Source organism: Triticum aestivum, chromosome 7B, assembly GCF_018294505.1.
Source record: "Triticum aestivum cultivar Chinese Spring chromosome 7B, IWGSC CS RefSeq v2.1, whole genome shotgun sequence".
Taxonomy (NCBI): domain Eukaryota; kingdom Viridiplantae; phylum Streptophyta; class Magnoliopsida; order Poales; family Poaceae; genus Triticum; species Triticum aestivum.
The window spans coordinates 132,349,162-132,365,143 of NC_057813.1; the positions used below are offsets into that span (position 1 = coordinate 132,349,162).

Sequence of the window (15,982 nt, forward strand, 5' to 3'; positions counted from 1 at the left end):
GGTTCTGCTGATTATTAGCATCTCCCAGGTAGATTAACTATTTTTGAACTGCACTTACTCTTTCTTTTTGACAAACTTGAGCTGTACTTACATGGTTGTGAATATCCTTTGTCTTTCACTTTCAGTTTTGCCAGCGGGAACATCCATCATTCTGTCATCTACAGTTTCTCCTGGCTTTGTGACTCAACTCAAAGGAAGATTGGAAGGTAGCTGCTCTTTTTTATCTCTCCTGGGCATGTTTGCATTAAAAATAGGAAAGAATACCACGAACATTACTGGTCAACAAAAACCACATTGTGTAAATCATAAATCCAACTCATGATAATCTAAAATCTTCTGTTTGTGGTTCCGGGTGAGAGCTGAGTCCTGTAGCTTCAGTGTCTCACAAGTAATGTTTGTTTACCTTTCTCATTATAAAACACCAGATTTATAATCATTTGCAGCAGAAGTTGCAATGACTGCTGTGACAACTAGCCTGTACTTTGTGTTGGGATGTTATTATGAAGTTGAAGTTGCATTTTAAGGGAAATGTTCCGGCAGAAGGCCTTTGGGGTGTTACCAAGGTTCCAAAAGTCACAGAAACATCCAAAAAGTAGTACAACGCTAACAGAAGATAAATCTATTACTAAACAAATCAGATCCATATTTGACCTATGATCAAGAAAGCTGTGATAGAAGCTTCAATCGTTTTCAGCTATTGTCGAAAGGAATCTGATTTTGTTTTCTCCGTGTGTAGGTTAAACCCGTATCTCATTAGATTTATGTCATGTAAATTGCGTCAAGAGCACTTATTTTTTTGTCACTTTTTATATTGTTTCCCGTAACACACCAAGGCCTTGTAGTACTATAACCATTCTCTACATTTTAAATATGTCGGCAATGTTGTTTACTGCTTTCACTGATGAATCTTTTGGAATTATTAACTACTTCTATACAGCCGAATGCCGAGAGATAAAGTTGGTTGATGCTCCGGTATCTGGTGGTGTCAAGAGAGCAGCGGACGGGACACTAACTGTATGATTAGCGAAACATTAATCTAGTAGAAGTGATGATGTAACCTTCATGGATATAAATATTTGCACTTCTTTTGACAGGTAATTGTTTCGGGAACAGATGAAGCTCTGCATTGTACGGGTAGAGTTTTGTCAGGTATGAAAAAGGTTATCTGAACACCATCATATGCTGTATACAAAGTACGGAAACTGGTCGATAACTATTATCTTGTTTTTGCGTAACAGCACTAAGTGAGAAACTATATCTCATCAAGGGAGGATGCGGAGCTGCGAGGTGATACACACATTTTGTAGTCATATACCTTCCTTAAAGGGTCTTATTTCTGCATAATGGCACTTTTTTCACTAGTGCTGGCGCTTGTGAATCAATATCTCTCTTCTGCTATTGTTCCCAGTTCTGTTAAAATGGTGAACCAACTTCTTGCTGGGGTCCATATAGCCTCAGCAGCTGAAGCAATGGCATTTGGTGCTCGATTAAATTTGCGAACAAGAAGGATTTTCGAAATTATTCAACATGCAAGAGGTTACTCGTGGTATGTGTCATTCTTTTATCCACTCTAATGAATCTTCCTTTTTTACTCTTCACTGTTAGACTTGCTTATATTGGCCGAGTAAAATGATTATGAGAAAGAAATGAAACAATTATTTATACTTGTTTTTGCTATCAGCTCCCTGTAGGTCAGTCTTTCAGATATCTAGTGGTGTGTTCTAGCATGAGTGAAGGTGGATATCTGATGATTGATACACTCAATGTTCATATTGCAGGATGTTTGGAAACCGTGTGCCACACATGCTTGATAATGATTATACACCTTTATCTGCGGTGGACATATTTGTCAAGGATCTTGTATGGATAACCGAGCTATTAACTTATTTGTTTTATGAACTATTACCTCTGTTCCTAAATGTAAGACATTTTTGCAGTTCAAATTAGGAAATTGAACTGCAAAAACGTCTTACATTTAGGAACAGAGGGAGTACTAACAAAAGATAATAATGCATTTATCTCGTCTTGAACTGCAAAAACCTCTTACATGTAGGAACAGAGGGAGTACTAACAAAATATAATAATGCATTTATCTCGTCTATTTCAGGGTATAGTATCTCGTGAAAGCTCCAACTTGAGGATCCCATTGCATGTCTCTAGTGTTGCTCATCAGCTGTTTGTTTCAGGTAATTGTCTGTGATAAATCAAAGATCATTTTCCATTCTATGTTTTGGTTCCAATGTTCATCAAGTCATGCTATATTTCTTATCTTCAATGAAAGTAGTTTCCCAAATTAACAGAACATTGCATGGCCATCCCCTCTGTTTTCTATACTAGTATATTACAGTTAGTTTTAGAAGAAAACAAATCAGCTTACAGTTATTGTTTGGATAACACTCTTAAAATAGGATGGCTATTGTTTTATTCATTTGATGTATTTCAACAGGCTCTGCTTCTGGATGGGGTCGATATGATGATAGTGCTGTTGTAAAGGTGAGCAGCTCACAGCTCTCAGTAGACGGAACTTATGCCAAAATATGATATACTAATGGCCTTAATTTAATTCCTTTCCTAAATGTGCCCGCTGATTGCGCCTGGCACAGGTATATGAGACATTAACTGGGGTAAAAGTAGAAGGAAGGCCGCCCATGCTTAATAAAGAAGATGTCCTGCGTTCTCTTCCTGTTGAGTGGCCAGAAGTTCCAATGGATGATCTTGTTTCCTCTGCATCTCATGATAGCAAAAAGGTTCTTGTAGTTTTAGATGATGATCCAACTGGAACTCAAACAGTTCATGATATAGAGGTCTTAACTGAATGGTAAACGAAAGCATATTGTCTTTTAGATTACATATGTTTTCTGCTAGCATTTTCGTTTTGCCCATGTTCCATACATAGTTCCATAAGCTTTGCTTGTAATGCTGAACTGCAGGCCAGTTGAAGCCCTCACAGAGCAGTTTCTGAAACTACCAACCTGCTTTTTTATTTTGACAAACTCCCGTTCAATGACTGCTGATAAGGTAGGAAAGTGCAGTCTTAAACAGTTTATCTTTAGGGTCTTTAAATATATATTTAAAGCCTTCTCACTTTCATAGGCTGCACTGTTAGTAAAAGATATCTGCAGAAATCTTGAAGCTGCAGCAAAGACTGTCCCTGGTATTAGTTATACAGTGGTCTTGCGAGGTGATTCCACTCTACGTGGCCATTTCCCAGAGGTTAATATCCGAAATCCTCTCTGTTTTTCTTTTCCATTTCATTTCTCTGATCATATCATACTCTTCTACTTTCCAGGAAGCTGATGCAGTTGTTTCAGTATTAGGTGACATGGATGCTTGGATAATATGCCCATTCTTCCTTCAAGGTGGGCGGTACACTGTTGATGATATTCATTATGTTGCAGACTCTGAAAGGTAGTCTGTGCACAATCACTATGCAATATATTTGAATACAAAAATAACACATAACAATATTGAGGTCCAACATTCTCTAACAGGTTGATTCCTGCTGGTGAGACTGAGTTTGCCAAGGATGCAGCTTTTGGCTATACATCTTCCAATCTCAAACAGGTACTGTTGTAGAATTGTTTGATTGGTAAAGCGAAGAGCAAGACCTTAGTAACTTGCTTTGTACATGAATGTACAGTGGGTTGAAGAAAAGACTAAAGGAAGGATTTTGGAGAACCAAGTTTCATCAATTTCCATAAGTCTTTTACGTAAAGAAGGACCAGATGCAGTCTGTCAGCTTCTCTGCAGCTTGGAGAAGGTATATGATAATAAACATGGAACATACGATTGGCGGAGCTTGGAACAAAATGAAGGAGAGGCCAACACTAATTGTTAGATGAATTAAGATGTACTCCCTCCATTCCTAAATATAAGTCTTTTTAGAGATTCCAATATGAACTACACACGGAGCAAAATGGGTGAATCTACACTCTAAACTACATCTATATACATCCATATGTAGTCCATATTGAAATCTTTAAAAATACTTGTATTTAGGAACGGAGGGAGTATTTTTGTTGTTTAATTAGCAAAGAAGCTTCACCTATTTAAACAAAGTATACAAGATTAAGGGCAGGCCAAGGCGCACCTTGGTCACCACTACGCCCCTCCAGTGCATATGAAGAGTTATTTTTTAGTCAGTTTAAACTTTTTTGGATATAATTATAAATATTTAGTTTTATTGATATTTTATATTCTCATTTCTGTATGCACTCATGGTAGCTATGTACTTGAAATGTCTAATAAAATGTTGCGGGCGTTTTAGGGACCCTAGAATTGTACTGGCCGATTCAACCATATAGTATCATAAATCCTGTTTTGGTTCCCTCTCTTCTTGATTTAGCTGGAGAATTTCCTGACGGGCATTTTGAATCTTTTTAGGGCTCTGTGTGTATTGTCAATGCTGCTAGTGAGAGGGACATGAATGTCTTTGCTGCTGGAATGATCCAGGCACGTTATGCCGCTCCATTTCTACGAGAAGCATCTGTTCTTAGTTCCTATTCCTTACAAAAGATATGATAATACATCTTATTCAAGTATTGATGCTCTGTTTTGATCTGCTATTCTTCTGTTTCTTTTTACGTAAACTCAACAGGCTGAATTGCAAGGAAAGCGGTTTCTATGTCGCACAGCTGCTAGTTTTGTGAGTGCTAGAATTGGAATCAAGCCAAAGCCACCTATCCGCCCAAATGACCTTGGATTAAAAAGAAATTTAGCGGGAGGCCTCATAGTTGTTGGTTCTTATGTGCCAAAAACTACGAAGCAGGTTAGCCTTGTAATGCTTTAAGATTTTGTCAGTCATATTTATCTCATTCACATGTTCTTTTTGCATTTGTTAGGTCGATGAGCTTCGCTCACAATGCGCACAATCCCTCAGAGTGATAGAGGTAATTTATATCTTGGCTGTCATGTCTAAACATGAACCAGCAACCATCATATACATCTACTTGGATAGAATTTGTGGATAGTACTCTCTTAAGTTGGATGATTTTGCTTTAGATCAATTTGTGGTGTTACTACCGTGTTCTCCTTTTCCTCACTGTAGGTATCTGTTGAGATGATCTCACTGAAATCAACTGAGATAGACCAAGAAATCAGCAGAATTGTTGAATTGGGAAATGCTTATATACAGTCCGGGAGAGACACACTAGTCGTCACCAGCCGCCAACTCATTACTGGAAAAAGTTAGCATCTTTCTGATTATCATATGGCTAAATATGTTGTTTGTTCCATTAGCAAATACAGTGATCAAATGCTGATTCAATTTTGATTTCTAGTTTCTTAATGCCAACAATTCCTCAGCCACATCCTACCTGCCGAATTGTTGAGCAAGTTGTGCTGGTAAGGAACTTTTTACTAACAAACGATGTGGAGATCCTCAGGGCTAGCACACAATTGCCCCCAAACTCCACACCGTATCAGAGACTCTCAGCCTAATTCTAGTCCCTGAGCTCAACTCAGATCACCAGTCAACCACCACCAACATTGTCATCTATCAATCTGCCACGATCCCTACACTGACAGCCATTCCCAGGCATTTGACTTATCTGGGGAGATAGTTTGTTTTCTTTTATCATATTCTAGGCATGAACCGGGAGTCTGGGGCTAACTGTATTGGAAGACAGGTCAAACTGTCGAAACTTGTTAAAAGGGGGGGGATTGATAAAATAAAGTTGCTTATTGTTGTCAAAGTCAAGCCCAAAAATGCATTAGTCACAGGTAGAGCCATGAATCTCTACATTCAACCACAACCACAATCACAATGTGAGCGCATTGTCCCAATCATTTGAATAGAACATCTCCAGTTTGCAGCATAATCTTTTCTAGTGACCAACACCAAACTAACTTCAGTTTACGTTCCTGAAATTGTGTGCTAGAGTCTAGATACCTAACTCAGTTTTTTTTTACGGGAGATACCTAACTCAGCTTTTCAAAACAGTATGTTCAAGAACAGCCGCTGTTATCTTCATGTAAGCATTAGCAGTACAAGACAACTGACTAGTATTGTTTGCTACCTTTTGTGTGCCAAACGAAAGAAGATAATTTCTTTCTTGGATATCTGTCCTGAAGTAGTTTGATCACCTAACAAGATTGTACCTGTCATGTTGCAGCTCCTGAAGAAAGCTTAGAGATTAATTACAAAGTGAGCTCAGCACTAGTAGAGATTGTGCAAAGAATTGATAGTCGACCCCGTTACATCCTTGCAAAGGTAAAATTGCACAGCTCATTTCTTCTTTCTGAAAAAATTGAAATTTAGTTGTTACTTGGTTCCTGGAAATTTGCCAATCTCTGAAGCTGTTACAAGTCAAAATATTTGTTCTCTTTTATTGGACCTATGCCATTAAATTATTAATGAAATATTGAGATAGCATTACACCTTGTTACATGTTTACATGGTTACATGTTTCATTCATGAGAACAAAAAATAAAGAAAAAACAATAGTATCTACAAAAAAAAAACAGTGCCTGCAAATTCAACTGTCCATATCAAACAAAATGATTGATTCCACAAGTTGTGCATGGAATACTTCTGAAGGTACTCCTTACTATATTCTTTATACAGGGAGGAATCACTTCATCTGATCTTGCTACAAAAGCTTTGGAAGCTCGGCGTGCCAAAGTAATGGGACAAGCTTTAGCTGGTGTGCCTTTGTGGCAGCTTGGCCCTGAGAGTAGACATCCTGGTGTCCCCTACATTGTTTTTCCTGGTAATAAACATATCTCATTTCCGTACCAACAGATAAATAACGTTATCTTTTTACTCAAGAAACTATCTTGCCACTCCCCCAATGACAGGTAATGTTGGTGATAACAGTGCTCTTGCAGAAGTGGTCCAGAATTGGGCTTGCCCTTCTAGAAGTTCAACAAAAGAACTTCTCCTTGTAAGTTCTTATCCACCGTCTACTTCTCATCAAGGTTATACATCGTTGTGTATTGCTTTAAATACTTAATCCGCTATTTTTTTTAATTGTGAAGAACGCGGAGAAGAGTGGCTATGCAGTTGGTGCTTTCAATGTATATAATCTTGAGGGAATTGAAGCTGTAATTGCAGCTGCTGAGGCTGAAGAAAGTCCAGCTATCCTGCAGGTTAGAATTCTTTGTTAGTATAGGATGTTTTCTTTGGCAGTTTATGGTGAAAATTATGTAATTTATCATGTTGGGTGTCCTCTAATACCACTCTTTACTGGAGTACGTTATGATAGGACTAGTAAGTACTCCCTCCGTCCCAAAATAAGTGTCTCAAACTTAGTATAACTTTGTACTAGAGTTAGTACAAAGTTGAGGCACTTATTTTGGGACGGAGGGAGTAGGTCGCAACAGCTAGCTCCAGAGGGATAGAAGCAATACCACACAGATCCTGAAATGGATTTCTACCCGTGTTTTTTCCGTAGAGAGAATTGCATTGATTCTCTCAACTCATGAGCTTTTCTCACTCTCAACACATGAGCTTTTCTCACTCTCAACTCATGAGCTTTTCTGCACCCATGCTCCCTGAACTCATTATCCATATTTTTTGTAGATGATATGCATCGTCTTGATTTCTAACCACGCTTATTGTGGTTGTTATTTAGGTTCATCCCAGTTCCCTGAAGCAAGGTGGAGTTCCGTTGGTAGCATGCTGCATTGCTGCAGCAGAACGAGCCAGCGTAAGACAAACAGAACCTATAATACTTAAAGAGTAAATGTGGACACCCAGTGATCTGGATAAAAATAGTTCATAAACTTTTATATAACTTGGGTTCCCACATATTACCTTCTTCTAGCCACCCTTGTTTTTTGAAACAGATAGCCACCCTTGTTTTTATGTTCTTTAAAGGTGATCATTCTGTGATTGTCACTCAGGTACCTATCACCGTCCATTATGATCACGGGGCTGACAAGCATGATTTGCTTGGAGCTCTTGAAATGGTAAGCGAAAAAATGTGTTGTTTTCTCAAATTTGCGGTACCAAAATGTTTTCCTAATCATGAATGATAAATGACCACATCTGAATCTTAATTCTCTGGACCATCTACTATGACCTTTTATTTTTCAGGGATTTGATTCAGTCATGGTGGATGGTTCCCATCTAACTTTAGAAGAGAACATCTTATACACAAAGAACATATCTTCCCTGGCTCATGCGAAAGGTATGCTTGTGGAAGCTGAACTTGGGAGACTATCAGGCACTGAAGATGGCCTGATAGTTGAAGAATATGAAGCGAGATTTACTGATATTGCTCAGGTTATTTTATCTTCCTGATAAATTTCAACTCTATGGCATTCTATCATTACAATCCTGTAATAATGCTTAACTTATATGTTACATATTTTCAGGCTGAGCAGTTTATTGATGAAACTGGTATTGATGCATTAGCAGTATGCATTGGGAATGTTCACGGAAAATATCCTCCCAGTGGACCGAACTTGAGACTTGACTTGCTAAAGGTTTGACAGAACAGCTATGAAAATCTTTGTTTGATCTTTCAGATTATGTGTGTGTTAACAGATCTTTTACCCTGTTTTCTGATTTTCTGATTTTTTTTTTCTAAATTTGTTAAGCTTTTTCCAAAAAAGTATGATCCTTCTCTGTCTTTTTTTATGTTTTACTTAATCTGTTAACATGACAAGGTGCTAATGCGTATATGTGATGCCATGTGTCTGCCATGAGTTGTTTGAGTCAGCTCAAACCGCTTGGAATAGGACCAAGGGGGTAAACCAGTAAAGCAAACATATTCAACAATTCAAGGTTAAAAACAGCTGGTTTTCTGGTTTTCGAGTTTAAGGTTGAAAAATGAACTTCTGCAATAGTTCAGGGTTGTTGGTAGGACTAGGGTTCCTACCGGGCCTTCGGCGTAGATTGTATGGGCAGGGAGGAGGGAGACGAGGGCTGGAGCGGGCACGCCGGCGATGAGGCGCCGTCGCGGCTAGGGTTTAGGTGCGGCGGCGGTTGGCTGGTGGCGGCTAGGGTTCCGGCTCCTCAGGGAGCCGGGCAACAGAAGATGATAATATCTTTATTGCTTGATCTCAAACGATGTCTTACAACTAGTATTTATAACTTTAGCCTAAGATAACTTGCCTAAAATAACTTGCCTAAGATAACCTGTGGGTCAAGCCCCTAATACTAATGCCCGGTGGAACTCTTCCTGGTATAAGACCAAACCGGTCATAACATCTCTCCCCGCGTGCGCAAACAGCTCGTCCTCGAGCTGAAAATCTGGATAGTGTTGGCGGAATTCTTCACGCTGCTCCCAAGTAGCCTCCTCCTCCGGAAGGCCTGTCCACTGAACGAGGATGAACCCGACGCCACGACGGAGCTGTGCCTACAACACCTTGGCCGGCTCTGGAAGAATGCGACCATCGGCGATGGGAGGAAGCGCCGGAGGAGCCGCCGGTGGCTCGCCACGGAAAGGCTTGAGCAGCCCCACATGGAAGACGTCGTGGATGCGAGCGCGTGCTGGAAGCTGAAGACGATAGGCCACCTTCCCAATGCGCTCCAAGATAGGGAAGGGCCCGGCGTAGCGAGGACCGAGCTTGCGCTTTGCTCGCGGGTCGAGTGACTGCGTAGAGCGGTGGAGAAGACGCAGCCACACCCAATCACCCACCGCGAACTCCGCCTCGCGATGATGATCGTCGTAGTAGTGCTTGGCCAGCTGCTGGGCCTGAAGGAGACGCTGACGAACCTCAGCAAGCATCTCGTCACGAGTGCGGATGAGTTCACCCGCAACCTCCGTCCGAGCTGTCTCCGGATCCACCGGAAGGATAGGTGGGGGTGGTCGACCATAGACCACCTCAAATGGCGTAGCGCGCAGGGCGGAGTGATAAGAGGTGTTGTAGCAGTACTCCGCCCAAGAAAGCCAGTCCACCCAAGCGCGAGGCCGATCACCTGTCACACAACGCAAATACATGGCAATGACCTTGTTAACCACCTCGGACTGTCCGTCCGTCTGAGGATGGAACGCCGTACTCAGGCGGAGCTGGACACCTGCCATCCTGAAGAGGTCGCGCCAGACATGGCCCGTGAAAACTGGGTCCCGATCACTGACGATCGAAGCAGGGAACCCGTGTAGACGGACGATGCCGTCGAAGAAGGCTCGGGCCACTGACGCCGCCGTGTATGGATGGCCGAGCGCGATGAAGTGGGCGTATTTGGAAAAGCGGTCGACCACCGTGAGGATGACCGACTTGCCACCCACCTTGGGAAGGCCCTCAATGAAGTCCATGGATATATCCGCCCAGACCTGAGATGGCACCTCCAAGGGCTGGAGTAACCCGGCCGGCCTTAGGGTCTCTGTCTTGTTGCGCTGGCATGTCTGACAAGACCGAACCCAGTCGCGGACCAGGGCGCGATCGCCAGGGATGTAGAAGTCGGCGCGAAGACGATGGAGGGTTTTCTGCATACCCTCATGACCCGCCGAGTGGGCGAGCTGTAACACCTGGTGACGGAGATCATCATGCGCCGGAACAAAGACCCGACGCCCATGTAGGAGTAGTCCGTCAGAGAAGCGCCAAGGCTCCTCCAGGTCGCCGGTCGTGAGCTGCTGTTGAAGGCGGACGGCGTCGTCGGCCGTCGCAGTGGCGCGGCGAATGTCGGCGAAGAGGCCGAACGTCGGCCCAGAGCGGATGCACAGGGCCGCCCCGGCGGACTCGTCGGCGGAGGAAGCGAGGTCGGAGTCGCGACGGGACAGCGCGTCGGCCATGGTGTTAAGGCGGCCTGGCCGATACTCGACGGAGAAGTCGAAGCCGAAGAGCTTGCTGATCCACTGGTGCTGCGGCACGGTCGACAGCCGTTGATCCAGCAAGAACTTCAGGCTGTAGTGGTCAGTGCGAATGAGGAAGGACCGGCCCCACAAGTACGGCCGCCAATGACGAACGACCTGTACAAGGCCAATGAGCTGCCGCTCGTATGCCGCCAGCTTAAGGTGACGCGGAGCGAAAGGCCGGCTGAAGAAGGCGAGGGGCCCATCGCCCTGATGAAGCACGGCGCCGAACCCTGCGCCCGAGGCGTCACAGTCCACCACGAACGGGCGGCCGAAGTCGGGCATCTGGAGGACGGGGCCCGTCGTGAGGGCCCCCTTGAGGGCCTCGAACGCCGTCGTCGCCTCATCGTCCCAGGCGAAAGCGTCGCGGCGAAGCAACCGTGTGAGGGGCGCCGCGATGAGCCCGAACTCCCGAATAAATTTTCGGTAGTAGCCGGCGAGGCCGAGGAACCCGCGGAGAGCCCGCGGCGAGTGAGGCGTCGGCCAGGCGGAGACGGCTGCCACCTTGTCGGCGTCCATAGCCACCCCGTCGGCGGAGATGACGGGGCCCAAGTATGCCACCGAAGGCGTCCCGAACGAGCACTTCGAGCGCTTAAGGTGGAGGTGGTGCGCTCGAAGCTCGTTGAAGACGATGGCGACGTGCTGGAGATGCTCGGCCCAAGACGCACTGTAGATTAGAATATCATCAAAGAAAACGAGCACAAACCGGCGTAAGTGGGGCCTGAGGATGTCGTTCATCAGAGCCTGGAAGGTCGCCGGGGCGTTGGTGAGGCCAAAGGGCATCACCAAGAACTCGAAGTGGCCGTGATGAGTCCGAAACGCCGTCTTGGCGATGTCATCCGGGTGCATGCGCACCTGGTGGTACCCCGACCGAAGGTCAAGCTTGGTGAAGAAGCGTGCCCCGTGTAGCTCATCGAGGAGCTCGTCGACCACCGGAATAGGGAACTTGTCCTTAAGTGTGATAGCATTAAGGGCACGGTAGTCGATGCAGAAACGCCATGTGCCGTCTGACTTGCGGACGAGAAGCACCGGCGCAGTGAACGGCGAAGTGGAGAGCCGGATGATGCCTGCCGCGAGCATGAGGGCACACTGCCGCTCCAACTCATCCTTCTGCAACTGCGGATAGCGGTAAGGGCGGACCGCCACCGGCGCGGAGCCTGGCAGAAGATGTATACGGTGATCATACGTGCGGGCGGGCGGCAGCCCCTGTGGCTCGGTGAAGATGTCATCATGCTGCTGTAGGAGACTCTCCAAAAGTGGGTGCTCGGCCGTGGCGGTGGTCGTGGCCAGTTGGAGGGGTGGTGTGGGTGCGGCACCCCCAATGCCATCCCACTGAATGCAGCGGACCAACCGCCAGAAGGTCATCGTCAGCGCATCGAAATCCCAGAGAATAGGACCAAGAGTGCGCAAGAAGTCAACGCCTAGGATGAAGTCGAAGCAGCCCAAGTCGATGCCGGCACAGGTGATGGAGAAGTGCTCGCCGCCGATAGTGATGGGCACGTCACGGGCGAGCCCGTGGCAGTGGAGACGGTCGCCATTAGCGACTGTGACTCGCAACTGCTCGCCGCCGGTGGGTTGTAATGCAAGGCGCCGCATGGTGGTCGCCGGCAGGAAGTTATGTGTGGATCCTGTGTCCACTAGGGCCACCAGGCGCTCGCCCTGGATCATGACCGGTAAGAGCATTATCCGTTCATCACGGATACCGGCCAGCGCGTGTAGGGACACCACGAGGGCGGTGGCCGGGGCGGGCGCGGGCGCCGCTGCGGTCTCCGCAAGGGCTGGGTCGCCGAGGCCATCCTCCAGTGTCTCCTTGCCCGTCTCGTCTGACGTCTCCAAGTAGAAGAGGCGGGGACAGACATGGCCAGGTGCATAGGGCGCATCACAGTTGAAGCACAAACCCAGGCGCCGGCGTTCCAGCTGTTCTGCCTGAGTGAGGCGCCTAAACGGCCGCGTCGGAGCCGGGGTGGCCGCCTGGGCGGCAGTGGACGGTGTCGGTGCTGCCGGAGACGGCCGAGTAGGCTATCGGCCCCCACGTGGCGCGGATGGACGCGTCAAGGCCTGGGCGCGTTGCTCGAATGCCCGGGCATAGTACATGGCCGTCTGAAGGTCTTGGGGCCCCTTCATCTCGACGTCCACGCGGATGTGGTCGGGAAGGCCACCGATGAAAAGCTCCGCCCGGTGTAAGGCCGTCACACCGGGCGCGTGGCACGCCAGGGCCTGGAAGCGGTCGGCGAAGTCTTGCACCGTGGAGGTGAACGGCAGGCGGCCCAACTCGGCCAGGCGGCTCCCGCGGACCGGTGGCCTGAAACGAAGAAGGCACAGCTCCCGGAAACGATCCCACGGGGGCATGCCGCCCTCGTCCTGCTCGAGGGCGTAGTACCATGTCTGGCGGCCCCGCGGAGATGGTAGGAAGCCAGCCAAGTGCGCTCCGACGCGGGCGTGCGCTGTCCGCGGAAGAACTGATCACACTGGTTGAGCCAGTTAAGCGGGTCGTCGGAGCCGTCGTATGTGGCGAAGTCGATCTTGGCGAGCCGGGATGGCTGCTGGTGTGGCACGCCCTGGCCCACTGCCTCGGCGGTGCGGAGGGCGGATGATGGTGCGCGGTCCATGGTGGAAGGCCCGGCGTAGTGCCCGGTGGCGCCCGACGCCTCGGGCTGCAACGGAAAACCGGACGGTGGACGAGCCTCCGGGTAGGCCGAGGGCGGCCCGTGGAGCCAGCCGGGGAGTGGCGATGGTGACGACGGGAAGCGGACCTCCTGGATCGGAAGCCTGCTCGGCGACGACCGGCCCAGGTTAGGGCTGGGCGGGGGCGGTGGAGGAACCTGCTCCGGGCCCGCTGGAAGGGATGGCGCGGCGGGAGACGGCGCGGCCGGCGCGGTCCAAGTGGGCCACTGCCGCCCGTGGGGGCGGCGAGTGGCGCGGTTGCCGTCGCAAGCTGCGGCGGCCATTGTGGCCAAAGCGGCGGTGCGGCCGCCTGGGCGGGGAGCGCCGGGTAGCCTCCGGTGATGGCCCCCGGTACCGAGTACCATGGCAGCGCCTGCTGACTCGTGGCCATGGCTGGATGGATTGGTGGCGGATGCCCTGGACCGCGGCGACGAGGTCGGTGAGGACGCCGGCCATTGCCTCCGGTGTGAACTGCTGCGTCTGCGGAGGAGGTGATGGCGGCGGCGTAGGTTGGATGGGGGCTGGTGGCCGCCCGTGGCCCGGCACGGTGCCGGGTGCCTGGAGGGGCGGCGCCGAGAGCGACGCCGTGATGCCCGCCAGGAGCGAGGCCGTGGCGCCCGGCGCAGAGGCGGCGGCGGTGGAGGAGTTGGCGGCAGCGGCGGTGGTGGAGTTGACGGGCAGCGGCGGTGGTGGTGGCGGTGGAGAAGACATGGTCGAAACCCGGGTATCTGATACCAAATTGGTAGGACTAGGGTTCCTACCGGGCCTTCGGCGTAGATTGTATGGGCAGGGAGGAGGGAGACGAGGGCTGGAGCGGGCGCGCCGGCGATGAGGCGCCGTCGCGGCTAGGGTTTAGGTGCGGCGGCGGTTGGCTGGTGGCGGCTAGGGTTCCGGCTCCTCAGGGAGCCGGGCAACAGAAGATGATAATATCTTTATTGCTTGATCTCAAACGATGTCTTACAACTAGTATTTATAACTTTAGCCTAAGATAACTTGCCTAAAATAACTTGCCTAAGATAACTTGTGGGTCAAGCCCCTAATACTAATGCCCGGTGGAACTCTTCCTGGTATAGACCAAACCGGTCATAACAGTTGTAGAGTGATTTTTTTTTCCAACGGCTCGTGAATTATTTTGTAAAGGATTACCAAGCAAGTTTGTGCTTTTGCAAGCGACTTCTTTTGAGTAATGAACTCAGTATTTTTTTTCACTGAAACGATGACAGGAACTTCGTGCATTAACTATGAAGAAAGGAGTTAGCTTGGTACTTCATGGAGCATCTGGCCTCCCTCATGAACTTGTAAAGGTTTGATAAACTGTTTCCTTCTTTATTAAGATCAGCGAATTTGTACCTTGTTGCAGTAGTCTACCTCAGAGCGAACAATGAAAAAGGCATCGAGCGGGTGCAAGCTCGAGGAGCTAGGAAGGATGGAAGAAAGCTTGACTGTTTTTTCACTGAACTACTCGAACTTTTTGTTAGAAAAAGCGGAAATAGCTCAGTTCGAGAGAGGGTTGAGCTTCATCGGTTAGTGTGCACCAAAGGATGAGGTTTCTTTCCTGTCCTACAAATTGAAACCGTTTTAGCTTGATACTGCGATATTTGTTGAGTTTCCCCACACCAACTTATATCCTGAAAGGTTCAGGTTATAGGAGAATTGGGGAGCAATCGTTGCCCTCCATAAGACAATCATCAATCATGGTTGCACTGCATAAAATAATTCAACGACAAGGTTAAAAATGCTGGAGGGCTAGAGTTTCTGTGTCTATATCAGCTTCATAGTTTTGCAAAGAATCGGTAAAACGCTTCCTTTTGCGAAATAATTATACTAGAGCTTGTCAGTTGATGAAATTGGTCTTATTATTAACTACTGTCATATTTGAAATGTTGTTGTGCAAGTGATAATAACGTGTAACCAACTTGTGGAGCAGGAGTGCATAGATTTGGGGGCGAGGAAATTCAACGTGAATACGGAGGTCCGCAACAGCTACCTGCAGTCACTCAAGAAGCCAGAAAAAGACCTGGTTCAGGTCATGGAGTCTGCCAAGGAAGCAATGAAAGCTGTTGTAGCAGAGAAGATGCGCCTCTTCGGATCTGCAGGCAAAGCCTGAATGTAGCGACACAATGAAAAACTGAAGCCAGCAACACTCCACCATTAGGTATTGCATGGCCATTTTAGCGATCCTACTAGGCTTGTGACAGCGAACTGCCCGAACCAGTTTCTTAATAAAGCACTGATACAGTTGCGTGAAGAAATAAAATAACAAAAATTAGTAAATTGCAGTAACTTACCGGTACTCCCGTCCATGGTTGAGTGACTAGTTTTGCTTAATATAATATACTCCCTCCGTTCCTAAATCCGTTCCTAAATATAAGTCTTTTTTAGAGTTTCCAATAAGAGACACAATATGGGGCAAAATGAGTGAATCTACACTCTATGCTGCATCTATATACATCGTATGTAGTCCATAGTGAAATATGTAGAAAGACTTATATTTAGGAACGGTGGGAGTATAATGATGAGTTGTTATTTAGTCGTGATCTGTGACATGTGAAATTAAATTCCAAAACAGCTTCGTG

General features: G+C 47.4%; 1 protein-coding gene across 1 annotated transcript in view; it reads left to right on the forward strand.

The window, feature by feature from the left end:
• LOC123160810 (uncharacterized) overlaps window positions 1-15,689 on the forward strand; it is a 20,874-nt gene extending 5,185 nt beyond the window's left edge. Inside the window, exons 15-42 of the mRNA XM_044578645.1 lie at window positions 115-206; window positions 938-1,014; window positions 1,095-1,149; window positions 1,239-1,287; window positions 1,409-1,546; window positions 1,779-1,860; window positions 2,108-2,186; window positions 2,447-2,493; window positions 2,604-2,818; window positions 2,931-3,018; window positions 3,094-3,213; window positions 3,290-3,408; window positions 3,492-3,564; window positions 3,641-3,760; window positions 4,384-4,452; window positions 4,598-4,768; window positions 4,842-4,889; window positions 5,048-5,186; window positions 6,114-6,211; window positions 6,566-6,710; window positions 6,799-6,884; window positions 6,979-7,089; window positions 7,575-7,649; window positions 7,846-7,911; window positions 8,039-8,227; window positions 8,320-8,430; window positions 14,630-14,710; window positions 15,334-15,689. Of these exons, the coding sequence (XP_044434580.1) occupies window positions 115-206; window positions 938-1,014; window positions 1,095-1,149; window positions 1,239-1,287; window positions 1,409-1,546; window positions 1,779-1,860; window positions 2,108-2,186; window positions 2,447-2,493; window positions 2,604-2,818; window positions 2,931-3,018; window positions 3,094-3,213; window positions 3,290-3,408; window positions 3,492-3,564; window positions 3,641-3,760; window positions 4,384-4,452; window positions 4,598-4,768; window positions 4,842-4,889; window positions 5,048-5,186; window positions 6,114-6,211; window positions 6,566-6,710; window positions 6,799-6,884; window positions 6,979-7,089; window positions 7,575-7,649; window positions 7,846-7,911; window positions 8,039-8,227; window positions 8,320-8,430; window positions 14,630-14,710; window positions 15,334-15,513 (2,923 nt within the window). The 3' untranslated portion in view covers window positions 15,514-15,689. The remainder of the gene's footprint in view (window positions 1-114; window positions 207-937; window positions 1,015-1,094; window positions 1,150-1,238; window positions 1,288-1,408; window positions 1,547-1,778; window positions 1,861-2,107; window positions 2,187-2,446; window positions 2,494-2,603; window positions 2,819-2,930; window positions 3,019-3,093; window positions 3,214-3,289; window positions 3,409-3,491; window positions 3,565-3,640; window positions 3,761-4,383; window positions 4,453-4,597; window positions 4,769-4,841; window positions 4,890-5,047; window positions 5,187-6,113; window positions 6,212-6,565; window positions 6,711-6,798; window positions 6,885-6,978; window positions 7,090-7,574; window positions 7,650-7,845; window positions 7,912-8,038; window positions 8,228-8,319; window positions 8,431-14,629; window positions 14,711-15,333) is intronic.
• The last annotated feature ends 293 nt before the right edge of the window (window positions 15,690-15,982 follow it).